At 55.5% G+C, this 20,415-nt stretch overlaps 1 protein-coding gene across 1 annotated transcript in view; it reads left to right on the plus strand.

The window, feature by feature from the left end:
* Positions 1 to 13,389, plus strand: part of ANO1 (anoctamin 1) — a 72,413-nt gene extending 59,024 nt beyond the window's left edge. The window contains exons 23-27 of the mRNA XM_019654661.1: positions 71 to 223; positions 5,270 to 5,322; positions 5,896 to 6,080; positions 10,254 to 10,359; positions 12,180 to 13,389. Of these exons, the coding sequence (XP_019510206.1) occupies positions 71 to 223; positions 5,270 to 5,322; positions 5,896 to 6,080; positions 10,254 to 10,359; positions 12,180 to 12,422 (740 nt within the window). The 3' untranslated portion in view covers positions 12,423 to 13,389. The remainder of the gene's footprint in view (positions 1 to 70; positions 224 to 5,269; positions 5,323 to 5,895; positions 6,081 to 10,253; positions 10,360 to 12,179) is intronic.
* Positions 13,390 to 20,415: the final 7,026 nt, after the last annotated feature.

Consider the following 20,415-nt stretch of genomic DNA (forward strand, 5'->3'; position numbering starts at 1 on the left):
CGTGGGGTGGTGGGGACCCACCATGTGCGAGGCGGGGCACGACGTGCGCTGACGCCCGCTCTCTTTGCAGTCATCCAGTTTGGCTTTGTCACCTTGTTTGTCGCGTCCTTCCCCCTGGCCCCGCTGTTTGCGCTGCTGAATAATATCATTGAGATCCGCCTGGACGCCAAAAAATTCGTCACCGAACTGCGAAGGCCGGTGGCCGTCAGAGCCAAAGACATCGGTGAGTGATCCGCGGGAGTAGGTTCTGAGCATGGGCTGGGGGACCGGCTCCTGCTCTCTAAGAAGCTAGAGCCGGAGCCTGCAAAGCGGGGCCAGGTCTGGGTCCCCACAGGCTCCTGGCTGCACCTCACCTGGATGGAGACGCAGAGACTCCGGCAGGGCTGAGGCGAGCCCCCGAGGCCCTTCCCAGCCACCCTGACCTCTTAACTCCTGAGACGTATTGGCCATAGGAAGAGTCAGCCCAGGTATCTGACTGTCACCAGCCCACTGCCCCGGCAGTCCACAAGGTGCCTTCTCTCAGGTGGTCCTCAACACCCCTCCCCACAAGGGCTGTTTGTGCCCCCCCACACCCGGGCACAGAGCTAGACCAATGGGGAAGCTCATTTTAGCTGCTTAGCAAGTGCCTTCCCACACAGTGTACTATTTAATCATTTCACAGAAAAGGGAGAGAGGGAGGGAGGGAGGGAGGGAGGGAAGGAAGGAAGGAAGGAAGGAAGGAAGGAAGGAAGGAAGGAAGGAAGGCGCCACTTTCCACTGATGAAGAAAGAGCATTGCCCGTAGGGGTCAGGGCCAGACTTTTTAACCTCAAGTCCCTAGGGGCTCCTCATCCATGTGGAGGAGGGGCTGGGCCTTGGGGGATGGCACATGTAATGTCGGCATAAGGAATAACTTTCTAACAGAGATGTCAAAACTGGAGCAGACGTCCATGTGGAGTAGTGAGCTCCCTGTCACCAGAGGCATTCAAGCAGAGTGGGTGCCCATCCATCCAGGAGTGGTAAGAGGTGGTGGGAGATGGAGTGGACAGGGCTCAGAGCCCCACGCACGCCCCGGCCAGAGCCGGCCCGCACCTACAAGGACCACACCCATCTCCTCTGAAAGTGAATCAACTCAAACCAGGACCCAGTGTTCAGGGTGAAAATAAAGAAGTCTTTATTGGGATTTTAATCTTAAATGAGATAGAAAATTACAAAAAAATATAGTCATTTTATCTGCCATTTAACATATGGTGAGAACACTACTTTTGGGCTAATTTTTGGAATAAGCAGATTGAATTGCGTGTTAGAAGTGTTAGTTGTCGTTTTACCAAAATTAGGGTTGGAGAGCAGCGTGTTAGGACACCTCTAGGTGGGCCTTCCGTATCCCGGACGTGGTCTTGCTAACCGGCAGGGGCTCCTTCCAGGAGCTTCTCCAGCCCTTGGCACCGGGTGGTCCTCGTTGGAAATGCCCCTGGGGCCATCCCATCCCAGGAGGGGCCCTGCCTGGGCCACAGGCTCCATGGGTGCCTCAACCTCTGCCGGGTGCCCGCCGCTCTCCCATCCTTCTCCAAAATGGCATGAACTCCCCTTCTGCACATGCGGCCTCCTAGGTTGACCTGCATGAAATGGACATGTCCACAGCTCAGACGTGCTCATGCGTCGGTGATGTCATCCGGTTCGCCCACCCACTTGTGCAGTGGGGTCTGTGGTGAGACCTGCAGTGGGACCGGCTGTGAGAGGGTGGGAAACCGTGGCATTCCAAAGGGAGGGACAAGTATAACTATCATCGCCCTGTGATGTGGCACTTGAGCCATCAGTGAAGCCTGTGAGTCACCGCTCCCCCGCTGGACTTCCTGTAAGATTTGGGTGTGATTGAAACAGCCGTGAAGGTCCCTGAACAAGCTGGCCCTCTGAAGTCCCTCCTGGCCCCGGATTCTGTCTCATCCTTGGTCCTTCACCCTCACATGGGTCAGAGCTCAGCACACAGTTTCCGGGAAGGGCCAGAGAGTCACCGTTTCAGTCCCTGTGGGCCCAGAGGCCACATCCTTGAGGCAGGACAGCCACTCTCACCTAAAGGCCACGTCTCTTGTGTTTTCTTTACCTCACACTTCAAAATGTAAGAAGCCATTCTTCACTCGTGGGCCATCCAAACACAGGCTGTGCGCTGGCTGTGGGCCACAGGCTGTATTTGTAGGTCTCCTGTGGAGACCAAGGTGACACTGCACCAGGCTTCCCGTAAGTAAGGATACCACACTTGCTCAGAGGACGGAACCCAGACAGCGGAGCCTGGCATTGAGTGTCTCCTGAGGTTTTCAGCCGCCTGGTCCTCTGAGGAGTCTCAGTCCCACTTTCTGGATGGGAAGACTGAGGTCAAGTGACTGACAGAGCCGAGCTGGAACCGGAGAGCACCAAGCCCTCGGCCCCTCCCAGAGTGGTCCCCCACCCCCATGCACCCCCCTAAGGAGAAGGTTTGCCCTGAAAAGTTTCCCTGGCACAGCAAGACCTCGGAAGGGGCGGACGGGCCAGCCTGCCAGGCACGCCCTGGACAGTCCTTGGGAATTCTGGGGCTCTGTGCCCAGGGCAGTAAAGAAAAGAGCGTGGCCTCCCTGTCACTCTTCCTTACAAAGGCCCGATTCTCGGTGCCCGGAGGCCCCAGGCGAATCCACGGCGGCGTGTGTTTGCTTTGGCACCTTCGCTTGGCAGAGCCCTGGCTGTCCCCCACGGCCACATCCTACAACTTGCAGACCCACCAGGGTGAGAGAGCGCCTGGGGCAGCCTTCCGGCCCCCGAGGTCCACTGTGGCCGTGGCGCCCGCCACGAGCAAGGCTTGGACGCGTGTCTTCAGGATTGTTGCTCACGGCTCCGTGTTCTATCCCACTTCTCCTGGGTCAGAGCTCACTTCCTGCTCCTGCCTGGTTGGGAGAAGGCGTAATCTGCCCTGCTTTCACGGCGTGTTCATGGCTCCTTCACTGTAACCTTTCCTTGAAGAGGCTTTTGTATTCCTCCTGCGATCCGTGTGGGGCCGTGGGGACAGAGGGCCCCAGTGGCCCCCATGTCCTGTGCCCACAGGGCAGGGTGGCTGGAGGAAGCTCCGATCGCCCTGCCTACTGAGGGGAGGGGGCGTGCCCGTCGCTGGGGCACCAGCCCTGAGCATGGGACTGGTGTCAGCTTCCCAGCCCTGACCTTTGACACCAGATTAACAACTGCCTGCCCTTACCCTCCTCCAGCAGAGCTTCAGTGACAAACTTCTGCCTGCACTCAGCTCCTGGGCACTGTGTGTGGTCAGGGGTGACGAAACACCTCCCTGTCCCCTGTCGTGTTCTTGGGAAAAGGGCTCAGCGTCCCTGGAGAGACCGAGGCGCCTTGGAGAAGACGGCCACTTCCCCCTCCCTTCCTGAGAGATTTTCTACTGGAAGCCCATGGATTTTTCCAGAGAGCATCGTCCCCCTGTTCCTGGAGACCATCAGAGCAGTGGTTCTCACCCTGGAGTGTGCATCCGAATAACTGGGAGAAGACGATCAAGACTGCGAGAGAGGGTGGTCCCGCAGGCCGGGGCGGGGCTGGAGTCCTGGCTTTGCATTTTATAAACCCGACCCCGTGATTCTGGTGTGGGCATCGCACAGAGGACCACTGGTCTGGACAGAAAGACGTCTCAGCACCTGTAAGACAGGCTCAGCTCCTGGCTCTGCAAAGCTCCGCCTGACCCACCTCATTGCCCGCTATCACCTTTCTTGGCTCATCGGGCCAGTCATGGGCCGGCCACAGACCCGTCTCCTCGTGCTGAGCTCACGTGCTGCTTCCAGTGGGAGCCCCCTGCCCGGAGATGTCAGCTTGCCTGGGCTCACCTGTGCCCCAGCACCCCAACTCGGAGGTCTCAAACTCAGGCCCCACAGGGCCAGGTGGGCTGCATGAATGAGTGAACAGTGTGCACAAGCAATGCTCTCACGGCCCCTGAGCCATGTGATTGTCACCGGTTTCCTGCTCCTGTGGGGAGGACCAAAGACAGCCCTGGTGAATTTTCCATCTCGGATTAGGTCATAGCTCACACGGGTGCGAGCACTGCTGACAGGACATAGGAAGGGCCAGCAGAAGTGGGTCTACAGTGGCACCAAATGCTTGCTGTCACAGAATTGTCACTGGCTGGGGCAGGGGAGAGAGAGATCTCGGTGCCTCGCACGCTGGCCTCAGGGGCTGCCTCCAGGCCTGTGGTTTCCAGTCTCTGGGCCACATGGGCCTGAACTTTTGGCTTTGCAATCCAGCAGCATGTACCCCAAAACGGGGCCTAGGAGGTGCCGTGTGCGCTCATTGCTTTCCTGGCCTGGGTAAAGAAACCCCAGCCCCAACCCACCACATTCCTCTGTGATGACAGTAACCCAGTAACGGGCCATGGTCCCCTCCTGCCCTTTCTGAGAAGTGCTGGTTATCCCCCATCTCAGGTCTGGTTCAGGGCGGGGAGAGAGCCCTTGGGACAGGGTCCTGGCCTGATAGGACTCGGTTAGGGTGGGGTGGGGGTCAGGCTGGGCCCCTTTCCGGGAGTCGCAGCATCGAGGCCCTAACAAGCAAGGCCTGCCCTGGGTCCTCAGATAAGATGTTTCCTTCCTGGGCCTGGCCTGGTTTCACGTCCACTGGGGAGGCCAGTGGAGGAACGCGTGTTTTTCCGGGTGCAATGCGGTGATCACCTGGGATTGGGTGCAACGCTGTGCCGTGGGCGACAAGCAAAGGGGTGTGCAGACGGGAAATGGTTTGCACCTCACTGCTGTCAAGTCATTTTACCCAGGACATGACCTGGCCTCCCCAGCTGGGGGCCCTGGCTTTGCCCTCTGACCCCGGCACTACCTCTGGCCTGTCCCTAAATACAGTCGTCCTAGTGCTGTAGCTGTGAGACCCTTTCAGGACACCCAGCCTCACGGGTCCAGTCTCCAGTTACTGTTACATGGGTTCTTCGGGCAGGAGCTGCACCCAAATGAATCTTTTTGTGTCTTGAGAAAAAAGGCATCGTCTAAGCCAGTTGTGTATGAACAGGTTCATGGGAGATTTTCAGAGCCACTTAGGGACCAGCCGTTTTTAAGCACCCCTTTCAGAAGCTGCGATTTGCTTACGAACAGCTGATGCGCGGCACAAGCCACGGGCTCTGCCGTCAGCCTGGCTTCCCCAGGTCCTCCCGGGAGCAGCTCCCCGTTACCGCGGGCCTGACAGCACCCCCAGAAAAGGACCAGCGTGGCCCCTACCAGCTGGAGGGAGTGACTGACCAGCTTCAGGAAGGCCTTTCACACTGTGCTTTCTCCCCTCAGGAATCTGGTACAACATTCTCAGAGGCGTCGGGAAGCTTGCGGTCATTATCAACGTAAGTGACCTCGGGACCGCAGCCAGTAGAAGCCCTGGCTGAACTGCCGCGGGCTGGGGGCCCCTTCCAGGGTGGCTGGAGGTCTCTGCCTCCAACCTGGGTGTGGCCCCAGGTCGGCAGAACCATCTGTACCCGCTTTAGAAGTGTTCCGTAGTCGTACTGAGACGTTACACGAACCTTTGGGTGGGAATAACAATGGCGGCTACCATTTATTGAACATCTAGAATGTTCCGGGCCCTTCTAAGCACCTTCCGTGTGCCCGGTCAGTAATGTACACACAGCCCTCGGAGGCAGGAGCTTATCACCCCATCTAAGAGGTGAGACAACTGAGGCACAGAGCAGTCAGGCAGTTTGCTGAAGGCCACCCAGCCAGTGAGAGACGCCAGCACCCATCCCCACGCCTTCCCACTCAGGGGCCATCTGTTCCCAGCTCCTTGAGCTGCCGGAGGGGCTAACAGGAGTGCCCCAACCCTCCATTTGCTCACTGGACGTTTCGGCCACGTTTCCACCTCGTGGGCAGAGCGTCCCCTCCCCGCCAGCTGGGCTGCGCTCACCCCGCTGTCCCCGGCCCAGGCGTTCGTGATCTCCTTCACGTCTGACTTCATCCCCCGGCTGGTGTACCTGTACATGTACAGCAAGGACGGGACCATGCACGGCTTCGTCAACCACACCCTCTCCTCCTTCGACGTCAGCGACTTCCAGAACGGCACGGCCCCCAACGACCCCCTGGACCTGGGCTACGAGGTGCAGATCTGCAGGTACTGCTCTCGTCAGCTCGCGCGGAAGAGCCGCATTTGCTGGGCTGCTGGGGAAACCCTGGCTGGGGCCGGGATTCTGTCAGGGGCAAGTCACGGAGCAGCTCAGTCTTGGGGTGAGGGTAGGAGGGGACTTAGAAGTTCAGGGCAGCTTCAGGCAGAGGTGGATCCAGGGGCCACAGCAGGCCCCACTGGGGCCCTGCCCCCGACGTTGCTTTTCTGCATGCGGCATCGTTTCCTGGCAGGCATAAAGACCCCCAGCAGCTGCTGCTCTGCAGCCTCTCTGCCCGGCAGCCCCAGTGGGAAGAACGTCTCTCCCCAATAGTCAGCAACCGTCTCAGGATAGAGTCTTGCTGGCCTGACATGCGTCTCAGGCCAGTCCCTGACCTGTCACTGTTGCCAGTGGGGAGAGGGCTCTTATTGGCTAGGCCTGGGTTATGCACCATGGTGTGGGAAATTGGGGGGTCCCAAGGAAAACTAGGGTGCTGTGACTTAAAGAACGGGCGATGGATGCTAGACAGGCAAAAGCAACAGATGTCTGAGATCGCCTGACCTGCGGGGCCCCGTCAGCTGGCCAGAAGCTCGGGGTGTGCGGGGAGCCCCCCAGATAACACAGAGGTAGGACCTGGCCATTTACTGTGTGTCCTCCACAGGCAAGCCTGGATTGGGAGGCTAGGGACATGGGAGTGGGTAGCATGACCCCTGCTATCCAAGGACCTCGTGCAGGAGGACAACAGAAGCATAAACAGATCAGTGTAAAGGGGTGATAGTAGCAGGAAGCCCAGGTGAAGGGTAGAGGCAGTGGGGGGCATTCCAGGGGACGGCTGATACGGGCAAGAGCAGAGGTGAGAATGGGAGTGTCTGTGGGTGGGAAACTGCAGCAGGTCCGTTTTCCTAGAGCACGAAGTGTAGGAAGTGTAGCGGGAGACGGGTAGAGAGGACTGAAGGAGCAGGCGGGGCGGAGTGTCCTGTGCGGCTTTGAAATGAGGCTGAGGGCAGGGAAGCGGAGTCCAGACCATGTGATCACAGCGTGCTCAGCATCCGGTGACAGCCCGACTGTGTCACCGCCAGCCAGCTAGAACTCAGAAGACTTCAGGGCCAAAATACGGATCCCACAGCCACGCAGTAAAGCTCGACCCTTACACATGGGGGCGGCCGTTTCCTCTTACTTTACACATAATTCTTGTAAGCTTATGTCATCCTTGTCTCCGTCACCCTTGACGGAGCAGCAGGGACTGGAGGAGACTGCTAGGGTCCAGGGCACTGACAGCAACAAGTGGCATTTTGCTACAGGAAAAAAAACAGGCCCAAGAAATAGAAAAACATCAGCAACAGAGGACGCTGGGAAAGGCAGGCCGACCCGACCCACCCAGCATAGGTGCTACTCATAGGGCAGACGCTCCCAGCTGGCCCGGAGTCATCAGAGAAGTGACACAGTGCTCCGCGTGTTCTCTGTCAGGGAGGGGACCGCACCTGCTCTGGGACCTGGCACAGCAGTAAAGGATAGCTACGGCCATGTCTACCAACTAGAGAGGGCAAGTGACACACAAGACAGCAACACAACACGGTTCCCAGTTTTCAGAATCCCACCCACCCGCGCGTTTCAGGGTACACGTCGGTGGGCACATAGACACAAGGAAGGCCCAGAATGATGGGCTCCAACCCTCCACGTGGTCCCCAGGGGGAGCACGCAGCGTTCGGGAGCTGGGAGCCAGGGGAGGGGCCGCAGAGCCTTCCTTGCAGCCCCCCCGCTGGCACGGCTCCAGGTGCCCGCAGGGCAGAGCCGACCTCCCAGCTTCTGCTCAGGACCCTTCCGCGAGTGAGGCAGCACCATCACCTTTGTGTTGTTTGAATGTTCTCACCAAGAACACACTCAAGCCTGACCTGTTCACTACAAGTGAATTTTAGAAGAAGAACAACTAAAGAAAAAGAAGGCAGGGAGATACGTGGTCATTTTATTAGCATTTCCCTCGGAGGCGTCTGTGCTGACGTTCAGGGGTGAGCCTCAGTTTTTAAGAATCGGGCATCGGGTCACAGGCATTGGTTTAGGAAGCAGCCCCCCATCCCATGTGTCGGTTGGGGTGTCCTGGCCACATAGGGGAGAAGCCAAGAAGACACGGCAAAGACCCCGTTTTTTAAGCATCTTGTTGCTTTTGCGCCCATGGAGGCAGAAGACCGTGGGCCAGGCTACGTTGCTCCCTGGGATTTGGGTTTGGGCCAAGTCCTCCCCCATCCTTTGGCCACGATCATGGGTCGCAGGTGCTTCCAGCCTCCAGCAGCCACACCCATGTCAGGCCACCTCCCAGAGGAGCTGGTGGCAGGAGGCCCAGCACCCAGCCCAGCCTGGGGAGGCAGGTGTGGGAAAGGCAGTAGAGCAGAGCTGAGAGCTGCGATCACTGCTGGCTACCATTTATTCCTGCACTAAACCAGGCATTGTTTCATGTAATGCTCACAGCCACCCCCAGAGAGAACACTATTATCCTCCTCGGGGGAGCTAGCAGGCTGCAAAGGAGAGCTAAGCAAGGAAGAAAAGTAACATCATCTCTGGTAGAGGTCAGTGCAGGTGGTGGGAGGTGGCACCTGGACAGGTCTGGGAGTGGGCTTTGAGGGATGCATAGGAGTTTTCCGGCCTCCCAGTGCAGCCGGCCTGGAGCGCAGAAAGAAGAAGGAGAGACAAATCGTGTGGCTCCTGACTCTGGGAGAATAGGGGCTGCCTGTTCCCATCGGAGATCAGGTTGTGCAACTTCTGCGTCGCTTGGCAGCTGGCACCAAAGCGTGTGTTCCCAGCCCGATCCTGTCTCTCAGGTTGGCAGCACAGCGCTGAACGGCCCTCAGAGACTCTTATCCAGCTCCCTCCAGACCAACAGCTCTGTGGGTGAGGGGCCTTGCCCATCACGTTCCCCCCCTGAATCTGAACCCCGGAATGGGGACTGGCACCTGGCAGCTGCTCAATAAATGTTTGCAATGTGACTGAGGGAATGCAAGAATGAGGCCCAGAGAGTCCCAGTGTGGCGCTGGGACACACAGCAAGGCAGTAGCTGGTTCTGGGTCCAGGCCAGGACTGCCCACAGAGCCAGGTGCCACCTTTCCTGGTGTCCCCCACAGGACCTCAGCTTTTCAGGACCAACAGGGGCACACCTACGGCCCAATGCCTTGAAAGTGCCCCTGCCATAGGCTTTTCCTAATGGCTTTTCAATGCAGAGCGGTGTCAGCCCCATAAAACCCAAGCATCACCCAAATTCAGGGAGCAATCGGGGGGGTAGGTGGAGACAGGACCCCAGATTGTTGCCCTGGGCATCTCTGGGCCTCCGTGCAAAAGAGGAAGGGAACAGGGAGACCTACAGCACGGGACGTGCCCGTCACACCCACTGGTGGAATAGCGGACAGACGAGAAATAAAGACCATGTTCGCAGAACAGGAGGTGTGAGGGAGCCTGTCTTTCCGAGCAGAAAGTCAATAGGCAGTGTCTAAAATGGACAACAAGGAGGAATGGACTGGTATTATGGAGAGAGAAGGAGGTGACAGCCAGGAGGCCACAGCTGGAAGAGAGAGGAGGTGTCCCTGGGCGCCGGGCCCTCAGGCACAGTTGCCTGGCAGGCCCCAACCCAGCTGATTATATGTTTAACGTTTTACACAGGCTACATGGAGAAAATGTTTAGTTTTTTCCAATAGTTTGCCCTGCAAAGAGGGGAGAGACTGGACAGGTGCTTTCCCAAGTGTGCTCTGTGGAACTCAGCCTGGATTTGTGGGTGATGGTGGTTGGATTGAGGTTAAGGGGAGCCAGCCTTAGGGAATCCCACTCCATCCAACCAGGGAGACCCCACTTGCTTTGTGTGACCTAGTGGGGTCTCAGGTGGGACTTCTCATGGAAAAAAGGGCTTCCTTCCAGATGGTCCCAGAGCCCCCTGGCTGGGCCTATGGGGATATTTCCTGGGGTCTGCATTTTCCATGCAGCCCCTTGGGCCCTTCCCAGCCCGCGATGGGTCCCAGCCAGCCCACTCCAACACGAAGAGAGACACCGTCCCCCTGGGCCGGCTGGCCGGCCGGGGGCATCTCCCCCCAGGGAGAGCTGCCTTCCGGCTGAGACTCTCCTGCCGCTCTCTCAGGAGCTGCACGCACCAGGCGGGACCCCACCTTCCTCTTCCAGCCCCACCTTGATCCCACCGTCTTCTGCAGGTACAAAGATTACCGGGAGCCCCCGTGGTCGGAGCACAAGTATGACATCTCCAAGGACTTCTGGGCTGTCCTGGCAGCACGGCTGGCCTTCGTTATCGTCTTCCAGGTACGGTGGGTCCCTGTCCCAGGATTTTGCAAATTGGGGCCCTGACGAAGCTCTGTGCTCAGAATAGGATCAGGAAGGCGGGAGCCGGCCAGCCGGCGTCGAGGTTCGGGGCCTGGAGAGCTCCCTCTGGGAGCCCCAAGGACGGGGCCTGGCAGCCCAGGCCTGTGCAAGGACGGGTCCCTGGAGAACCCCATGAGTAACTGGGGGCCGGACCGGCACCGGTGAAGGACTTGGACTCGCTGGGGAAAGCAGGCTCGGTTCAGGACGAGTGGCATTTATTGAAGGAGATGTAGAGGAAAGGAGCCCCACCTCGGTCCCCGCTCTCTGTCTCTCACTATCTCTGTGTAGCAGGAGACGTCCCTCAGTGCACAGGAGGGAATGGGCTCCCAGCAGACTCCAGTCCCCGGCCTCACCCGGCCCATCTCTAGGGAGTGGGGGTATGCTAACGGAGGCCAGAACGATTCCCAGTGGACAGGACCCCAGACTGGGGACCAGGCTGGTACCCACAAAGGCTGAGGTCCCGCAGAGATGGGGGAGCACCCTCGGCCACGTAGGCCCTGCTGGGGCTCCATGCACTCGTGTCCCCTAGCATCTAGAATCCCCAAACTGGGTCAAGCCCAGCTGCTCCGACACAGGTGGCATCAGGCAAGACGTCCACCCCAAGGCTCGGCAGCCTCCTCTGTCAGATTTCCAGAACGCTGCAGTCACACGTGTCTGGGCCAGGCTCCCAGGAGCAGATGCATTGTTGCAAATGCGTTATTGAGGGGAGACCCCAGGATAGGGTGGGAGCTCAGCAAGGAAGGGGTCTCGGCCGCAGACGGCCTGGCCTGCTCCTGCAGGGAGCCCTGGAGCCCTGGCCCCACCTTGAGGCAAGAGAGGGCCTTTAGCCCGCCCACCTTGGCCATTCGTTGGCCGTGGGCTGTCCAGGGGGGCAGAGGGGGATGGGAGGGGCAGTTCCCTGGAGAAGGGGCAGCTGTGAGCATTAGCAACCAACACAACACAGCGGGGGGCTGGGAGCACCAGCTGGGAATGGGGGGCTGGGAGCACCAGCAGCACCCACAACAAGGCAACTGAGTCAGCCAGACGAGCCAACAGATGATCTAGAGACTTCGGTGGTTCTGTGAAAGCTGGCTTATTTGCATTCTACGAACCAGAAATTCCTCTAGTAAGAAACCTTCAGGGGCGAGCGGTCGTTCAGGGTGCTCCCGGGAGGCCTTGCAAACTGCCCAAGGGCCCGCGGAATCATCACGGTCCGTCTCAGTTCCATCCCTTTTTCTGCTGTTTTTAACTACAGAGGGTGCCCCAAAAATGTGTACACATTTTAAGAAAGGAAAAGCTATTAAAATGTAATACTCAATATATACCGCTAACAAAAGGTAAATACAAGTCACGTTTGACTTTTGCAATGACGAGAGATGCTCAAAGCGGTTCCCATCAGCGTCCAGACACTTCTGATTACAGTGAACTACTGCTTGAGCAATGCTGGCCAAAGTGTCCACTTGCATACATTTGTTTGGCACCCCTGGTATTTTCTAGAAAGGCTTAGTACTTGTCAGATTGGGTGACACGTGACCAGCCGGGTCATTTCTTAAGCCCCCCAGCCAATGCATTCCGAACCCTCCAGAGACTTTTCCTCTGTACTTTTCCCACTCTTTCAAGAAGCCGGCCAACGCTTCTGGAGGGCCTGCTGGCTGCCTTCCTGCCTCATTTGTACCTTCCGGGAACCCGAGCCTCACAGGGTGGGGGGTGCAGCCAGGCGGGTAGAGGTGGGGAGCGCTTCCCCGGTCGGCCTCCCGCCCACGCGCTGACTCTCCCTCCAGAACCTGGTCATGTTCATGAGCGACTTCGTGGACTGGGTCATCCCGGACATCCCCAAGGACATCAGCCAGCAGATCCACAAGGAGAAGGTGCTGATGGTGGAGCTGTTCATGCGGGAGGAGCAGGGCAAGCGGCAGCTGCTCGACACGTGGATGGAGAAGGACCGGAAGGAGGGCGGGCGGCACAACAGCCACAGCCCGCGGGCCGGCCTGGACGGCCCCGAGCACCACAGCGGCGCCCTGTAGGGCCGCTGGCTCCCGACCCACCGACCATCCGGCCGACCGGCACCCTCTCCCGGGCAGGTGGCCTCTCGCCCCCTAAGGCCCAGTGGCTCCTGTGTTTGTCACACACGTGGACTGCCACCTTCTGATAGGACTTTTTTTTTTTTTAGTCTTTTTTTCTGGTTTCTTAATCTTCCTTGTTTTTGCACAAAACCGTTATGCAGGGAATCTTTTTATCTTTAACATTCAAGGTTAATCAGATGATTGCTGGGGGTAGGGTGGTGACACGGCGACGCTGGTGCTTCGCAGAAGCCGTCCTTGGAATCCTGGGGTCCCCTCTGCAGGGGCAGGTGGGCAGAGGCATCCGGAAATCACCTCCTTTCATGCTCCCGCTGCCCTGAGAGAGAGGCGGAGGGCGGCCCAAGGCACTGGGCCGGGGCCGGTACTGAAGGGAGAATAGCGACACGGATGACGAATAAATGATGCTGAGACCAGATCCAGGAGGCGCCACCTGCCTCTGGGTCCACAAAGTGAGCCCGCCGACTTTTCATCCTGTTCCTTCTGTAGGTTCAGAATCAGACACTCAGGCCAGAAAGAGAGGTGGCCTGGCCCCGTCCACCAGGGGGCGTGCGGGCATCAGATTTACTCCTGGAGAACTAGCCGGGTGCAGGTGACCCTGAGTAAGCAGGTGACCAGCACCTTTGGGGTCTCCACCGTCAGACACACGCCTCCCCGCGCCGCGGTGAGCTGACCTTATAAATATCCGTCCTCCTTGGGGGACAAAGCCAGGTCGACAGGACAACGGGCAGTGAGAGATGACCTCGGAGTCATGTCCAAAGAGGACGTAAGGGTTTCACGGAAGTCTTCAAGGCTCCCGGGGGGACATCCGCAGCTTTAGGATATTTATTGAGTGGTGGTTTTTTTTTTTTTCCAAATCAATTCTACGGTGGATTTGAGGGGGTTTTTTTTCCTGTAGTTCAAAGGTGGAAGGAATTTATTTTATTAGTTAACCAAATATCATTGAAAGGAATTTAAAAATACTGTTACTACCAAAGATTTTTATTAATAAAGGCTTCTATTTTGGTAACACTTCTCTATATTTTTACTTACAGGAACATTACTGTTGGACAGTTATGATTTTAAAAGCTTGTAAAAAAACAAAAACAAAAAAAACCCCAGGCCTCATAGGTGATGTGGGGTGATCTAAACTTACAGCAATCAGTCTAGCCTGAACTTCTCATCCGAAATTTCTCAAGCGCCCAGAGAAACATGAAATGTTTTACCAAAGGGAGGGTAACAAACGCGTTTGTCTTGAACACGTGATCGGTGTCACGTTGACGCTCCCGTAGCGTCCAATTCCGATTAAAGTCTGTAGGCGTCGTAGACTTTCATTATTTGCTAAACTCATGCAATCTGATGCTTCTGTTTTCTCTTGTACAGTAAGTCGTTTGAAATGGGGGTTTTGTATATAAATATATTAAAAATTAGGTGATTACCAACAATCCTTTTACGGAAACCATTTTTTTTTAAGTGAATGTACACAAATCCACAGAGGGCCGTGGCTGAACATTCATCTGAAGAAACGTGGAGACATGACACTCCTCACTGAACGCTGTCTGGTGACGTTTGCCCGAGGAAGAACCAGAGCCCGTCCCCAATGTCCCCAAACCCCATGGTTGAGCTGCAAATTCAGGACGGACTTACAGGCACCCGTTTCCTTTAGTACAGACAGACACATGAATTGTTCTAGATGTTCTTGGAATTTCATCTGTCTGTGAGTGTGTGTGTGTGCGCGCACATGTGTATGCATGTGTGTGTGTGCTTCGTGTGCACACATGCGTGTGTTTATATGAGCTTGTGTCTGTGTGCACATATGTGTATGTGCTTGTGTGTCCGTGTGTGTGTGTTGAGATGGGAGTTGTCACATCTTCCCAGCAGCCTGTCTCATGAGCCCTAAATCCTGACCCCTTATCCCACCAACCCAACAGAGTATTTAGGATTTCATGGCCCTAAATTGCCCCCCACCCTTTTGGGGACCAACTTAGGGTCACCAGTGTTTTCATCTGGTCAAGTGGGGACACTTTTTTTTAAACCACCTGGGTGCCCCTCATGCTTGTGGGGCTGTGTCCCTGAGAATCGCAGCAGACGACAAGCTCACAATGTCCTGGGTGCCTGCAGTCCAGGACGTCCTCCTAAAGTTTTGGAGCCATGTCCTTAGTCCTGTAACAAGGACAGCACCCAGGGCAGCGTCACAGGAACCCCTCCCCCTCCATGGGTCCTCCCAGAAGCCCATGAGGGCTCACGTGGGACCCTCAGCCCCATCTGATGGATGAGAACACAGGCTTAGCGGGGGGGTGGGGGGAGGCTTGTCTTAACATCACAGGCTGCTGAGCACCTAAGCTGAGACTTTATAGAGACTGACACCCAGACCCTATAGACGTTCATTCATGTAACGTTCAAGACAGCAAGAAACAAAGCAGACACAGCCCGTTCGCCGGGGCATGAGTTCTTATAGAGGGCATCAGATGCTGAACCAGAAAATGAACCCCAGAGCCAGATAACTTCAGAGGAAGAAAAGGGTGCAGATGAAAATCTAACGTGATATGACTGAGCGTAACTGAGTTGGTCAGAGAGGCCCCTGGCGACCTGAGCAATGGAGACAGAGCGTAAACTCCTGGAGGAAGGCAGGCTGTTTCAGGCAGATGGAACGGTACATGCAAAGGTCCTGAGGCAGCAGCGTGCCGGGTGAGTTCTAGGAGCACCAAGGACAGGGTGGTGGGAGCGGAGGGCAGGGGAGGCGACCGGAACCAACTCACGCAGGGCTCCCCGATCACGTGAGGGCTGCGAGCTTGGTGCTAAGCGCCACAGCAGAGGCTGGCCGGTTTCATCAGGGCAGCGACGGGCTCTGATTCACATTTTGAGGTATTGCAGCCATTGAGAGGACATTATTGAAGAAATTCAGGTGAACAATGATGGGTTTGGACAAGAGTGGTAGAGGTGGTGGAGAAAAAGCAACAGGTAATGTCAAAAAGACCTGCGCTCTCACAATGTAGGGATCCCCTCAGCTGGTCAGCCGGCACCATTATTTCACAGACAAACACAAGGAGGCCCAGAGAGGGTCAGGCTCTGCTGGGGCCCGACATTTTTTGTTACTGGTCCCAGGAGTGGTGTGGTGGGCATGGGGCGGGCACTCCTACTGGTGTCTGCTGTGGGGTCCTGCTGCCCTCCCCTGATGGTGGAGGCTGGTGCAAGCTGCTTCCAGCCCAAGACAACCTCCCTCTGATAGGTTCAGCAGTTGTCGATTTTTTTTAAGTTAATACATCAAAACCAGTTAAATAAAAATCCAGGTTTGCATGTTGTCTTGAAAAAAAAATCACACCATCTGACAGCACAGCCCCATTTTTCACCATGTCACATTCTCACACGTGACGAGCCCAGCAGTGGCCGCTCTGCTTTAGATGTGCGTGCCCTCTCCACCCACCATAGTCCACCTCCCCACCCTCCCAAACGTGCCTACCCACTGGCCGAGGGGGCAGCTGAGACTGTGGCTCCTGGAGACACTGGCCTTCCTAGATGCGCCTTGGGGCCGGTCCCTCTCCTGGGATGCAGGGCCAGCTGAGGGAGTCCCTGGAACAGAGCTTGGCCAAGACATGTGCCTGAGACAGGCTTCTCCCCACTCCAGGGTGACTCAGAACTGCTGCCCCAAGGCACCCTCATGCCCGCCTCCCACACAATCCATCTGCAGGTACCCAGGCGCCATTTGTATGCCCCTTAAAAGCGGTCCCACACCACAGGGGTTGTGTGAACCCCTACTCGGGCAACACTCATTCACCGTCCGCGTTTTGTGAGAGCTACAGCAGGGTAGAAAAGTGCTCACATTTGCCAGGAAACAGAACAGGACGGGGCACTCGCACAGTGCCAGGCACAGAGAAGGCACTGGAAAGTGCTGAATGAATGAGGAATGGATGGCTGGATGGGTGGATGAAGGATGGAGGGAGGGAGGGAGGGAGGGAGGGATGGATGGCAGGCAAATAGACTAACAGCTGGGTTTTTCTGCCTTTGAGCTGCGTGCACCTTGGAATCAAGCTGGCAAGGGTGCTGGTGGGAGAGGTAAGGGGGTACATGAGAGGTAAGGGGGTACACAGGAGCTAAGGTCTGGTGCCCACAGATATGCCCATAGCAAACAGCCCACCCACTGCTCACTCACACAGCCCTGGGGAGATGAGCTTGCCCCACATTTTTAATGAAGTATAACGTACAAAAAAGTGCACATATCTTGTGTACGATCAACTTCCACAAAAACCACACGCCTCTGTAGCCGAGACTGAGAAACAGAATGACATGGCACTTCAGAAGCCTCCCTTGCTGCTCCCTCCTGGTCACCCCTCCTCACCCAACTGTCACCGGGGTCCTGACCGGCCGTCCTGATTTCCAGCAGAAGCGCCCAGTCCCTGGCTTTGCCTGTTGGTGGCTGCTGCCCTCTGCTGGCCGCCTGTGGGAGCTGCACTCAGGGAGAAAGACCCAGCACGTGGGGCCTGCCTTGATTTTGTCTCCTGCCACGGCAAATTACCACAACTTCAGCGGCTTAAAACAACACACGTTTATTAACTTACAGTTCCGCGGGTGAGACGTCTGACATGGGTCTCACTGGGCCAAAATCAAGGTGTGAGTAGGACTGATCCCTTGCGCAGCCTTCAAGCCAGTAAGGGGGGCCCGTCTCATGCTGTCTTTAGTTCTCCGTTTATGAGGACTCATCATGAGATTGGGTCCTCGGGAATAATCCAGGATAACCTCCCATCTCGAAGTCCTTCATCTTCATCACATCTGCAAAGCCGCTTCTGCCATGTAAACTAACTTATGCCCAGGTCTGGGGATTAGGATGTGGGCATCTTGGGGGACCATTATTCTGTCCACCACACACCCCTGCCCCTGATAAGGAGGCTTTTTCTTCAGAAAAAAATACCCCCAGCAAAGCCCAGAGTCCCCAGATATTCGAGGAAAGACGAATGGGAGAGACAAAAACAAACAGAAAAAGCAAAAGAAGCCGGGAGACGCCAAGACAATACAAGAGGAGAAAGGAAAGTAATTCTGCTCGTCACCCACGCAAATACAGACCAATTTGCATCCATGAAACCAGTAAAAGATGCTTTTCTTTCTTCTTCTTAAAGACACAAAGCTAAGTGAAATAAAAATACATAAACTGGACTTCATCAAAATTTAAAACTTTTGTGCATCAAAGGACACGATCCACAGAATGAAACGGCCATTCACAAAATGGGAGAAAATGTTTGCAAACTGTACTTCTAATAAGGGACTCCTATCCGATATGAACCCCTTCAACTCAACAACAAAAGGACAAGCTCCCCAACTGAAAATGGGCAGAGGAATTGAATAGACATTTCTGCAGAGAAAACACACAAGTGGATAACTCCGGGTTTCAGCCACTGGTCCCCTTTTCTTTTTGCTCCCCATACTCATAGATGCCCTTATTCTGAGGGTGCTCTAAATACCATATTAGTCGAGATGTAACAGAGAAACAGAACCAATAGGATATGTGTACACATATACGAGGAGATTGTTATAGGAATCGGCTCATGCGATTATAGAGGCCAGGACGTCCCACTGTCTGCTGTCTGCAAGTGGGGGAAGCGGGAAGGCCAGTGGTATAGTTCAGTCAGAGTCCACAGGCCTGAAAACCAGGGGGTCAATGGTGTGAGTCCCAGCCTGAGTCCAAAAACCCAAGAGCCAGGAGCGCCATTGCCCGAGGGCAGGAGAGGATGACTGGCTCCAGCTGAGAGCGTGACTTCACCCTTCCTCGCCTTTCTGTTCTATCTGGGCCCTCAACAGATTGGACGAGGCCCACGTGCACAGTGGGGAGGGCCATCTGTTTGACTCAGTCTAGCGATTCAAATGCTGATGTCTTCTAAAAACATCCTCACGGACATACCCAGAAATATGTTTTACGCTATCCCAGCAGCCTTAGCCCAGTCAAGCTGACGTGCAAAATTAACCATCACAAACACACAGAATAGTCCCAGATTCACATCACCTGCCCAGAGCTCTGTCCCAAAGCCTAGCGTGTGTATCCCACTGTCCCATGCACATCTCTGCTAGGTCCTCCCCCAAACCCACCCACCCGCACCTTCCCCGGGTCCGTCAATGGACACTCCATCCTCAGCTCCTATCCTTCACGTACATCTCCAAATCCAAAGGAGGCTGCTCCCTTCTCACCTCCTCTGCTGCACTGAGTCCAAGTGCCCTCCTTTCATTGTCACAGAGTCCCCTGGCTTCTGCCCAGTGGCAGACTGATTCCTTAAAAACGCAACTCAGAGTTCATCATTCATAAGAGCCAAAAGGTGGAAACCACGGAAATGTTCATCAACTGACGACCGGATAAACACATGTGGTCCGGACAGCTGAGTGGCGCGATGGTTAAGAGTTGGCTTCAGACGCCAGCTCTGAGCAGCAGGGCCTTGCTTAGGATCCTACATGGGCGCCAGTGACACTGCCCTCTACAGCTAAGATGGTGAACAACAACTCGACCTGGAGCGGAGTGCCATGAGTCGCAGGCGATGGCGTAGGCTGCAGTGAGGCTGCAGTGGGTTGCCTTAGGCCACCGTGGGTGGCTGGCAGCTGGTATGGGCTGCTGGGAGTCACCGTGAGCAGCCGTCCAGTGGCCAGCGACCGATCTGCCTCACCCGGGAAGAATGCAATGATAATACCAACATGGGCCAGTGAGGTGACGTCCTCCACAGCTGGACTGAGGAACAGAGAGACGGCAGCTTGTCTGTTCCCCTTCCCCGATTCCCCCAATAAAATCTTTAAAACAAAAACAAAAACACATGTGGTCCATCCATCGATGGAATACTATTGACCCATAAAAAGGCACTGACAAGCTACAACGCAGATGAGCTTTGAAAACATTCTGCTCAGTGAAAGAAACCAGGCACAAAGGCCACAAACTATATGGTTCCATCTACAGGAAATGTCCAGAATGGTCAAATCCAAAGAGACAGAAAGTAAATTAGCAGTTGCCAGCGGATGGGGGGGAGGGGAAGGAAGTGACTGCTAATGGGTACCAGGTTCCTACTTGGAGTGATGAAAATGTTCCAAAATTATTTAATGGTGAAGGTTGTACAACCTTATGGATATACTAAAAACCACTGAATTGTACACTTTAAAAGGGTGAGTTATTTGGAATATGAATGATCTCTCAAATATATATATTTGTATATATATAATTATACATATATATAATTTATATATAATTTAAAAAAATAATAACTCAGTTAGCTTCACTCCTCTCACCTGCTCCATCTCAGGGGCAGAAAAGCCTGGCCCTTACCTAGCCTGTGAGGCCCCCCTAATTTGCCCCCTCTCCCCCCACCCCACCCTGCTCCTGGTACCTGGGCTCTTTGCACCTCTACTCTGCTCTCCCTGTGCCCGCCCAGCACGCTCCACCCCCAGGCCTACATATCTGCCCCTCGCCCCCTGCACCTGCAGCCTGCTGACCACACCTGTAAACGTGCGGCAGCCCCCACCTCCACACACCCCAACCCACTATCCTCTCTGCCCTGGCTGTGCTGACTGCCAGCACACTGCACTTTCCTATCTGTGCTTTGTAAGCTCGTGTCCTGATGACTAAGCTCTGGCAGGCAGGGACTTCCTCCGATTTGTTCCCGAATTTGTCCTCAGCACCTACTGCCTGGCACACAGTAGGCGCTCAATAAATGTTAAAAAGCATTCAAAGCATCAATGACAGCTTTAAAAATCAAACGTTAAACAAACGTTAACACCTAAATAAACCTCTGAGTTGTCTTTTTTCCACACACAGGTGTACAGGGGGCACTAAAGGGCATGCATTATCACAAATGTTAATAATAAACGCACTTAATATCGACATCCGTTGTGCAACATTCCACAGGAAACGCAGGCCCTCCCTCCCAGCCCGCGCTCGGGAGTTCGGGACTTCTCAAGGCCAGACGTTCCCACCCCGAGGGAGGTCTTCAGGGCGCAG

This window comes from Hipposideros armiger, unplaced genomic scaffold (assembly GCF_001890085.2).
Source record: "Hipposideros armiger isolate ML-2016 unplaced genomic scaffold, ASM189008v1 scaffold_228, whole genome shotgun sequence".
Lineage (NCBI taxonomy): Eukaryota > Metazoa > Chordata > Mammalia > Chiroptera > Hipposideridae > Hipposideros > Hipposideros armiger.